Raw genomic sequence first — 12,080 nt, forward strand, 5'->3', positions numbered from 1 at the left:
TTTTAGTGAATTATGAGTTTTTTTTAAAATATTGTTTTCTGAATAAAGATAGCTAAACATGCAACATAAATATGTATTTTGGTAGCATTGCATTGTTCTTTTCAGTACTAAAAAATACTTCTATACACAGTTAACAGGTACGCCTTGCTATTGATGCGCTTGCTGCGACTTATCCCAGACAACCTCTGCAGAATCTCATCTTTGTAAATAGCGCAATCAATTTGATTGGTCAAATCTTATAATTGGCTGGTGCTCTGCTTCCCATTTATGCACATTAAAATGTTTGTGTTTAGAACTGCATGCACATCATTCCGGTATCTACCATCTGCTGTTTGGCCTGACAAAATATACCACTTTGTAGAATAAATTTACTACATGCCTCATTTTAAGAAGCAGAAATTAACAATGACAGGCACAAATACAGCCTGATTTATTTTTTTATCTATCCCTTCCAGGTTGTGATTGTTGTAATGCGCATAATATGCTTAAATGTGGCACTGGGGCCACTTACAGGCTTTCCATTTCCTAAAAATGTAAGATCTCCTAGATCTGACCAACATCTCGACTTGGTAAGAAAAGTTCAGTCTAAACAAAAGCCTGAAGAAAAGTTTTGAATGGAAACCTTAAAGATAAGGTTGAGCCTTGTAATTGCGCATTTTCAGGCCTCCTATCAGATTTGGTGATCTACATACCCTTTTGCTGTAACCATCAATATATTCCTCACAGCGCTGCCAGTGTGTGTGGGAGATAAGCACCAGTGACAAACCTTCTACAGTTATTTATCCAACAAGGAGAGGATGAATGATTGGGCCAATTTAGATTGGGTTCAAATTGCCTTCCTTTGTATGAAGATATACAAAATAAGACCTGCTGTTTTCCACGTCGAACAGCCCTGATATGCTGCCATCTTAATGAGACGGGATATTTCGATTTACTCTTTGCGAAAGGCCTCACCTGATCTTGGTTGACCATCTTTCACTCGTTTGCAAATAAAAACCCGGGAGCAATTACATTACCCAATGCACATAAGAGAAGGGATTTGCAATCTTTTCCAGGAAAATTCAACGTGGAGGACTCATTCAAGTTGTGAATGAGGTGTATATTCTGTGCTTTACCAAACAAGAATAAGATTTTGAGTTGATGTGTATATGATAGGGCTCTAAATATATAAAAAAAACTACTCTGTGTGAATGGGTTGCAAGTAGGTAAAAAAAATAGACAAACAATAACATAACACGATATCTCTGTTAATGAGATCAACATGGTAAATTAAAATCGAAAAAGAAAATGTCAATACACAATAAACATATTCTTCACTTGAATATTGTAACTGAGTACCCCAGAAACATCTCAGGATTCACTATTTGAAGGAATTCACTGTGCAGTTTTCATTTTCTATTCATCGATGGAAACAGCCATCTAACCCTCATTACCTTGTTACACCCTCCTTAGGGACTTATCTAAGACCTTCTTAGCAGACCCTCACATTTAGGGAAACGTATCGATTTATAATTGTAGCAACTCAATGAATGCAGCTAAAAAGGGAGTAAGGGCTCGAGCCCACAGTAATATGTAAACTAATGTACTCAAAATATTCAGAACATTTTATAACAGTGTAAAAGGGTGTGGGTGTTGAACCGCTCAGTGCGGTAAGTGATAACATTCTATAAGTAGTGAAGAGGCACAGGGAAGTCAGCCCCGTTGCGACATGTGGTGAGTACATTTTTCTGGGGCTGAGTCAACACAAAATAGTTTTGACTCTACATGGTCTGTATAACTATCCTAAATCTCAGTCTTGAATACTAATTCCTGTTACTGTTCTTCAGAATAATGTTATCAATTTACGGAAATACTATAGTGTAAAAATTAGTTTAAGAACAGTGCTTAATTTGAGCAGGTGGTTTCCGGGCTCAGCACCGGCACTTAATCATCAACACTGGCACTTTTCATGAGCACCAATTAAGGAAACATTCACATTCATTTATGGTAGGCACTGGGAGATTATGTGATTTGCCCAGAATCACAGGATGCTGAGCCGACGCAGAGACTCAAACCTGGTTCCCCAGGTCTGAAGTCAGCAGTTCTGGCAATAATGCCACATCCTCTCCCCACTTTCAGTTTTAGGCGGCGCTAACAGGAGAAATGGACTGGTACAAGCTGCCTCCTGATGAGAGCCCCAGCACTTACTTTTTTACAAATTAACCACTGTTTAATAATGTACGGGTACCTACTCAATGTTATCTAGCTGACCTATAGTAAATAGCAATAGTGACCCAAAGATGCGAACTGCAAAAAGTTAAATTATAGTAGCTAGTGGATTACAGCAATGTAGTATTTTTGATTAAAAAAGAATCTAACAAATTAGTAGATCTTTGTTGGATGGGAACAGGTATGGCCCATGCAGATGCAGCAGTGGGACGGGGAGGGGGAGTCGACAGACGACAAACATCCAATTTTCCTGTGATTAAAGAATACACACAATACCATCTCTTCACAATACTTTCACTACACAATACCATCAATGCACAATACCATTACTACTCCCTGCCTTTCGCTTCCCAACAACTGTCTGTACATTGCAGCCCTGGTTTTGTATTACTTGCTTACATATATGCTCAACTTTTGCAGGTTTGTTCAGCTTCCTACATCACATTTCGTCGACCAGGACTTGGTGCGACATTAGTTTATAGGTGTGACTTCTGTTAATGTTGCATGTTGTTGTATTTCTTTCTCTCCTGACACCCCAAAGCCAAATTACTGCGACTAATGAACCACTGTAAATTTGTGAAACTATTCCTTCCTGTCTGCCCTGGACAGATGGCGTAATCAGAGGGGTTTTGGTGATATTATTAATCGTCACAAAAATATAATCCCCGCCACTGCACTTGCGGCAAATTTATGTGCAAGGGTGAGCATATGGCCGCATTAATAGGATGTCTGCATGTGTAGCAATGTTCTGGGATGACTCTAGGCCAGGTCATCTGAAACTTTGCATCAAGAAATGGGGCACCAGCAAACAAGGGCATTATCACCGAACCGCAGCAGGGCTTCAGTATTACTGCAGCACGGGTGCAATAGTAGCATTAGTTTACATGCAGAAATATTGGATGCATTGCAACTCGCTGTTCAAATTTAACTTACTCGGTAATTAATGCAGGTTTTCATGGGCAACCCTCCACTACTCAAGGTACTTTTGCTCTCTCTGTGATGGCCAAGCATTCAATTATCAGACAAGCTCCTAGGATATTTTATGTATTGATCAATTTGGGCATTGCATTCAACAAGGTCATCTGAGGATGGTATGATGCATTCCTCGTGCCTTATTGAACCAGGCGTTATCACTGGTCGGTAGTGTGTCCGGATATCCACGTAAAAGTGTGGGTATGATATGTTGGTTTTGGATCCATTCAAGAATTCTTATCTGACTGAACCAATCTTCCTATGCTGGGATGTGTACACATCATTGAGATATACGAGTCTTGTGACATAGCCCTATGTCACTGCTCTCCAATTGGTCTTCCATGTTCTCTTGTTGCTTGATCAGTTTATTGTAGTGAAAATGACCTTGTGAGAAATTAAAGCAAGACTTTTAGTATATCTCAACAGGTCTTGGGTTCGTAACAAGCACAACCTTGAATTGGTCTCCGAGTATGTATATTTAGGAATCTCTGTTGACCAAGGGATAACATGGGAGTCACTAACGGCTGCTGAAACACAGTCATTTCAATGGCTGCTGGACAAGTCAAAGCAGTAAACAAGTTTGAGGTTTCAAGTGATGGGGCTTTGAAGTTGGGTCTCCTTCTATGCAGATGATGTGCTCCTCTATATCCAGAAGTCATAGTGGTCTGGGCTGAGACTTACGCAAACTACATGTCTATAGAGGTGCATCCGGGCTCAAAGTTAAAGAAGTCCACATATGTGCTGCTCCAGGGCGATCGCCATTTAACTGGATGGCATGCTAAGTTGCATACTGCTGGCGACTGCTTCAAATACTTATGATTGTTCATTTCAAGTGACCCCATGCTAGGACTTGAATATAGGACCCCTCGTAGGCATGGTGCTGGAAGACATGTAGGCATGTGAAGCTATCCCACTCTCCATTAGAGGTAAAGGCCCATTATTTAAAGATCTCACTTCCCCGACTACTATATATACTCCAAATGTATCCATATGAAATTCTACCCACTTCTTCAAAGAACTGGAGGGCTCTCATCAAATCGTCCTGTCCAGTGGCCATCTGATGATGTTGTACCGTGAATGTCAACAGTCACCGCATGAAAGGGGTCAGCTGAAGGTGATGTTCATTAAATGTTTGCAGTTACTGCATGGCAGCGGCCTGGGAGTAGTGAACATTTGACTTTATTACTAAGCAGCTCAACTAATCCACATAAATGACTGGTTACTTGGTGATGGGAGGATCCTGTCGATAAACTTGAAAATAACTTCTTCGAAGGGTTGAGGATACTGGACCTGCTCTGCAGCTAGCATGCTCGATACTCACTTCTCTCAGTCAGAAGAAGCACACTGGAGTACAGGTGCAGACTCTGAAGTGGATGGGGAGGGGCAGTACACTCGCATGATAAACCTCTTTAAGGCCCAGAACATGACTTGAACACTTGACAAGATTAATGAAATCTGGTCCTGAGATCTGATCGGGATTTTGAAACTCGGAGATGTGTAGAAGGGAAGTCATAAGACTGGCAGAGGATTTTGCCTTAAATAAGTCCCAAGTCTATTGTTGCAATTATGAGATGTTCTGGATGAGCACAAAACAGACCTTACATCCCTTCCTCAAATTACCCCAATGGAGCCCGAATTAACCATGGAGCCACTGGCCAGAGCGGGTTCTCCAGAATCTATAGGTCAATTGTACGCCTGCTGCGGGTCCTTTCTCTCCTCTCCTTCCCTTTTCTTTCTCTCTTGCTTGAAACCACCCCAATGCTGCTGCAATGAACGTCCAGAAGCTGGAGAAGGTGAGAGAGGTACCCGGAGCAGCGTGGGCCTTTTTAAGCCAGCCACAAAAGACTCCAGCCTACCAGGGAATAAACAGTTGTCTGGCTCTGACAGAGCTACAAGGGTCAGCGAAATGGCTCTGGTGGATGCACTATTATATTGTCTCCTCAGCCTTAGAACACAAGAACAGGGAGTGCCTCAAAAAGCATGAAAGGATCTGGGGACCATGATGGAACCGCTTACAGGAAATAGGAATAGGCACATACAAGGGGCAAGAGATTAATAGCAGAATGCTTAAGGTTTGCATAATTCATGAAATTGCTGCTGAACAATGTCTCACTATTTGCAATTCGCTTTGTTCTTGTTCGATCTCAAAACGAATTAAAGGAGTTATAAAAAATGTTAACAGTAAGGTTGGGGGTTTGTCTACTGTTCCACTGACCAAGAGCTGCATGACCAAAATTGTCCTTATATTTTCTGTCCTTTTGGTGTTTCTCTGTTGATCTCCTTTGTGGTACGCGCTTATTATATCATGTGTATTTTCACCCAATAGATTATTGTTCATTGTTTTTCGTATTGGCAATAAAATGTGATTTTTGTTTTTGTTTTCTGTGTTATAAAAAATGAACCATTAGTTGAGCACACTCTTTCATGTTTTTGCTGCTAGTTCTAAAATCTAATAATTAGTAGGGAAAAAAGGCATATCATATTTCCTCTTTGCCTTCCTCTTTCTCTACTAAACAGCAAATCCAGGGCGCCATTGATGCACAAGTCATTGCTAAGAAGATATTCTAAGTCTATCACTGACACATTTAATTCATTAGGTACAAAAAACACCAGTACATTTGTGCGCGCCATAAACCATTGCCTGTGAGTGGCCATAAACTCTGAAAAATGATGATCTGCCAATTGGAGACAGGCTTATTGCGCTTTATGTTACAACTTTTACTGGTCCTCCATATCTTTCTTCATAAATGTTTTTATTGTCTTCTCTCTGGTGATTTAACTGTCTTGCTTTCAGGCCACAGAATGGTTCTATGATCCTGTACAATAGGAAGAAGGTTAAATATAGGAAAGATGGATATTGCTGGAAAAAGCGGAAAGATGGAAAGACGACAAGAGAAGATCATATGAAGCTGAAGGTGCAAGGAGTAGAGGTAGGACAAGATTTTGTTTGATTTTTAGAGATAACAATGAATTTAAAGTTTAACGTTAAACGCATTTGACAATACATTTGTAATGCAGAATATGATTTCTGTATACTGTTGTTATTATCACATCAATAACATTATAAAGATGTCTATATCAATTGTTTAGTAGAAAGCAGCAGCACTGCCCCTTCATCTCTTAAATAGTACATTGACCCTCACTTACTCTAAATACTATTACTATGTTTGCCTTTATTCTCATGACTTATGCTCATGCCTTATGATCATGCATGTCTTTGAATGCCTTCTTTTTCTCTAAATTTAAATTATAATCAATCTTTAATACACTTTAAACATCTGTCAAACTACCCCTCAAAGGATTCTTCCTATGATTTGATTATATTTAAGACTCTGCAATAAATTTAAAAAAAATCCCAAATTATTCACACATAAACGTATGAACATTTTGGATTGATGTGTGTACATTTAACTGTAAACTGGAGGAATTTACCCAGTTGGAAATCCACCTGATTGTGTATTTCTAATGCGCCATGCACCTTAACATATTGTTTCTCATACTATCGACACAAGACAATATTGTTTCTTGTTTGGAAACCTTTTCTCCTGTAGCCACTGCAAATCAGTCCTTGTGAGGACTTTACCACATCAATTTTTCACTTTCTGGATTTTTTTTTTATTTGAATTACAAAAATGGGAATTGTTAGAGAATGTTCAAAAAGTTAGGACTCTGTGGGTGTTAGCATCATTCCCATTGGCTACTGCCTGCTGCTCCCCATTCAGCACACATTTTCTACCTCTATCTGCAGATTTATGATGTGAAGTCTACAGAAGTGGCAGATTTACTGCTATCCTAATTAAAATTTACATGCATAATATTTCATTACTGCACATTGGTGAACCAGCATTAACTTGAGGAGTGCAAACTATGCCCAAAGTTTTTGTGCATTTTTTACACCCCTTTTTCTCTTTTTATTGGGTGACTGCATTTGAAGGAGCTTACTTGGCTCATGTCATGAGCTCTTGTGGCAGATTCAGTATTCCCAAATGGTCCACTAAAACCATTCCTAGGAGGACTTCCTATGAATGTGACTATTGCCTATGTTCACATTGAATTATAATTACACCTCCTGATTATGGCTGGTAGTCAGCATTGTCTGTATGGTGTTAAATTGGAAAGACGATGTTCCACTGCTCTTTGTAATTCCATTATTTGGGTCTGTTTCCCAAGTCTGGCACTGACGCATGCTTTATAAAAATAAAAAAAATAGCTGCAATTGTTCTACAAAAAATAGCAAAACAGAAATTGTTTCATTTTGCCGTGCGTGCCCTCACCATCACTGGTTCATGTTGCAGGTTGTGCACAGTTGTAACACCTGTAACCTCGTGAGCGCACAATGTAATATATTTCAATTATGGAATACTTTAGAGTCAAATAACAAGACATTTAAAGTTTTTCACTAGGTTGGTGATCAAATGGACAGAACTTCCCACTGCTCGGGTACCATAGGTCTCCTTAAATGCTAAACGACTGCAAACAATCCAGAATTGAGCAGCACGTAATGTCATGCAAGCTCAAGAAACTTAATATTTATCTCACAAAGATAAATAACATTAACATTTGATACCATTATGATTAACATTTTGAGATCAGAATCCACAAACCAGTGGGTGAAAAGAATGTTGGAATATATCCCAAACAGTGCCAAGGTTTATTTGTACCCCTCTTGGCAGAAGAACCATGTTAGAGAATAAACTCTCTGCCATCTGAAATCACTGGAGAAGAGAATTACCTCAAAGTTCAATAGATTGTTAAACCCGTTTTATTGTTTAGTGCATCTTAGAATGTAGGTGATCCTAATCTCTGACACTTTTGATAACTCAAGCTATAAACCCTATGCAAGGAGCATATCTTGACTGCGAGAAACCAAACTGATACAAAGCCATAGATAGACAACCTCTGATATTAGATAGTCGTCTCTCTGATATTAGATCGTTGTTTCGTATACCATGGCTTGAGCTAACATTACTTTATAATTTAGTGTCAACAGAATGTAGCTTGTATATACTTTAAAAAAATTGCAAACATGATTGTGATGCAACCGCATTTCCTGTGTAATTTTTCTTAGATTTCCTTATTAGGAAGGACTACATAGGGGAAACAAGGCAGTAGTAAGATCGGTACCCCTGTTCATAATAAATGTATGTACAATTTACAGTGGCCCCTTAATTACACTACAAATGTAAAGAACTACAAAAAACCTATTTAACTGCAACTGCAAGTAAACCATTTATACTGAATGACTGCCTTCTTACAAATCACACATTTTTGTGATGTATCGATATAATAATAATTTAAAATGAATAAATCTGTAAAACGTGTGCATTTGCACACCAGATTTGATTAAACAGATGTAAAGGCCACCAAGGGAGCCAATCACCAGATGAGTTTACTAAGGTAACTTAATCCCTTCCTCCCGCAGAGCGACTTAAAAATGGCAGTTCAAGCCTTAGTGTTATCAAGACTAGACTATGGAAGCACCACTCTCTGTGGCCTCCCCAGATACAAGCTGGCCCCTTTGAGGGCTTCACTTAACGCTGCTGCAAGATTGGTATCAGGAGCTAAAAGAAATAGCCACATTTCCCCAACCCTGAAAACGCTGAACTGGCTGCCATATGAGGCAAGAATTCATCTAAAAGTTGCCTGCATGACCCATAAAGCACTACACAACAACACACCCAGCTACCTAGCTCAAAAACTAGAACGATCCGGAGGATGCAGACAATTACGAAGCACGAGTTCTCTACTTCTGAAACCACAAACCTTTCATAAAAAGAGAATTGGTTGCAGAGCCTTCTCAGGGATCGCCCCAAAGATATGGAATTCCCTACCTCCATTGGTTCGGGGAATCTCTTCCCTTACAGCCTTCAAAAAAGAGGTAAAAATCCTTCTAATGAACAAACTTACGTCCTAAGTCCTGACCCTATACTGGCTTCGAGCCACCAATACGATCCGCATATTACTGGATACCCTGTGTGGATGGAAAGAGAACACTATTGGTCTGTTTTTATCCCAATGCAGACCTAAGGTCCAATAACCTTATTGTCTGCAATATGACGTTGCCCTCTGGGATCATGTTCTCCTCCACTGGTCTACTATGTCATCTTATACCTATGTTATCTTATACCTTTTGCCTCTACTGTAAGTAATGACGAATATCTAATGCGTGTATATTACTTTATCTTTTATGTCTCTTTAACTATATACATACTGTAAAGCGCTCTGATACCCTTGTGGGTCACGTTCGCGCTATATAAAACCTTATAAATAAATAAAGAAGGCTTGCACTCTAAAATGTAATTAAATTAAACAATCCATGAAAAGAGTTGGCCATTTAGTATGATAAATATGTAGCAGTGTCAAGTAGGTTTTTCCATGCATCTATAGTGAAATAAAGACTCTTAATAAATAGGCTCCTTAATAGACTACACTCCTTATGAAACTGCAAGGACATTTTTGTATGCTGAACAAGCAATATCTATTCTAGTTCATCTATGGATCGGATATGAATTATATTAAGTGACCAACCAATAAGCATGAGGTCAGCCCGGAATTGATTTGTTCATATTCAACAACTGTATATTGACCTGTTTTGGCCTTTGATATTATCAGCCTTCAGCAGGTTTTGAAACTATCAGCATTGAAATCATTACAAAATATTTCTCTGTACCAATTTATGTTACACCATTTTCAATTTCCGCAAAGCTGGCAAAGAAAAATAAGGACATCTCAATTAAACAAAATATATTGGATTTTTAAATTAAATGATATGTGCTGCAACAAGATAACATAGTTGAGATGTGAAACTTGCATAAATAGCATTTGAGTGGTTTAATGCATAAACACCAGATGAATAACACGATAATCTCAATATATAAATTAACTAAATCTCATGTTTATGATCTGAGCTATTTTTCCCTGTAAGTAAAATGGATGTTTAGGTTTGTCCATTTAGGAAATGCTATTAGAAAACAATGTTATGCCTCCTTTGTCGACAAACAGACGGTTGTTTCACAATATGTTATGTTTTTTCAATGCAGTGTACAGAGCCGGGACAAAATGTGTACTATGTGCACAATTCAGAATCCAGGACCAAATTACACTGCTTTCATGCTAAAAAAGAAATATGTGTATTTTTGTTTACACAACTACATCAGTGAAACTTTAATTGCAGATACATACTTTAACAGTTTCATAGAGGTTGAATTCAGTATCTGCATCGAAGCCAAATTACAAGCTGATGTAAATCATAGGAAATTTAATAGAATATTGCAATAAATATTCATGAACAAGTATGATGACTTGCACAAATTAATATTTGACTGTGCACAGCTAAAGAATATATTATAGAGAATAAAATATACCACGTGTACATTTTTCAAACGCATTCCTGTTTTCATCAGGAAGGCGATGTGGTCTTTATTCCCCACAACAGCCCATTACATTTTTCACAATCACTTTCTCTACTTCTATCACCTACAAAATATACTCTATTAAGGTTTTCTGCTGCATAAATGTAGCAAGTAGCTATTATCTTTTCCACGTATGGAATATCACTGAGTAGGTCCTTATCCACAAGGCCTTTTAACTTTTAAGAAACACCCTGATCCTGAACTTTAATAAAGATTTATCATCTAGATCCTGACATTAAAGATCAAGGCATCATATATTCTCCAGAAAAGGTGTCCTGTGTCCTAAAAAGGTGGTACTAGCAAAACGTATTGCATGAAGGCATCAAGGAAAAACCCTCTCGAAGTCCCTGGGGCTGAAGCGCCGTGACAGACGTAGCACGAAACAATCCTGTCTGATGAGCCTACGGGGAAGCACATGGAAACGTAAAGCTATTGAACAAAGCTTCTGGGGTGCAGAATGTTAATTCAGTAGCATCTCCATGCCTTATGGACCTATCCCCTTTTAAATGACCAGAAGTACTAATAATTGATTTAGTGCTTAATGGGTGCAGATACTTGTATAATATTTTTAATGATACAAAAATGCTGTAATCATCACCCTACAACAGGCAGAGTTTAACTTCCTTAATATGGTGCCCAAGTATGGGCAATTTTTGGATCCTTAAAAAAAAGTGTAGCGCATGGGCATGCGCACTGTTACAGTTTCTGCGTGTAGAAGTAAACTTCCTGTAAGTACCTAATAAAAGGCCTAGTTACGCCTATATATTAGAAACAGACCTCCTATAAACCCATGGCAGATATATCCCCATGCAACTTAATTGGTCTGCTATAAATCCAAAGGAACAAGTCCCATGAACACCTCTCTATCTTGTGAGATCCCGAATAAACACTCTGTCCATCTCCTCGTCTTTCTCACGTTTGCATTCTTTCTTGTCTGTCTCATTGTTCTCACTTGCTCGTCTGTCCTCTTCTGTTAACAAGCAATGTTCTGCCTCATTAAAAAACAAGCATTGGCATAGCCAATAGGTCTCGCCTTTGGGACCTTATAAGTGCTTAGCGATGCAACAGTTGCATAACTAAATACTTATAAGGTCCCAAAAGCGAGACCTATTGGCTATGCCAATCGGCCGCTAAAGTGATGGGATCAAACATCAAAGCGGCCGTGCGGCCACGCGGCCGCGAAAGTGAAAGTAATCGCGATGAAGCGCGGCGCGCGCGCCCGCGCACATGCACTGTAGCTCTAGGCTGGCCTGGTAGCACTTTCTGGAGCCCTCTCAAAAAGTCTCGCCAGACCAGCGCATGCGCTGGGTCAGGCGAGACCTAAAAAACAGTGTCTTTCACAAGTAAAGTGGCCCATGTCCTTTGGCCTTACAGCCCTCTAGTGGGGCCACTCCAATATTAAATAGTATTTTTACTTTTATGTCGAATGGTCAATATAATACTGGCGCTGGTGCATGAATTTCCTGGACATAAACTGGATGCCATATG

General features: G+C 39.1%; 1 protein-coding gene across 2 annotated transcripts in view; it reads left to right on the forward strand.

The window, feature by feature from the left end:
- Nucleotides 1–12,080, forward strand: part of CAMTA1 (calmodulin binding transcription activator 1) — a 3,052,768-nt gene that overhangs the window by 867,983 nt on the left and 2,172,705 nt on the right. For both annotated transcript variants that reach the window (XM_085604480.1, XM_085604488.1), the window contains exon 4: nt 5,975–6,110. In XM_085604480.1, the coding sequence (XP_085460606.1) occupies nt 5,975–6,110 (136 nt within the window). The remainder of the gene's footprint in view (nt 1–5,974; nt 6,111–12,080) is intronic.

Source organism: Triturus cristatus, chromosome 1_2 (genome assembly GCF_964204655.1).
Source record: "Triturus cristatus chromosome 1_2, aTriCri1.1, whole genome shotgun sequence".
Taxonomy (NCBI): domain Eukaryota; kingdom Metazoa; phylum Chordata; class Amphibia; order Caudata; family Salamandridae; genus Triturus; species Triturus cristatus.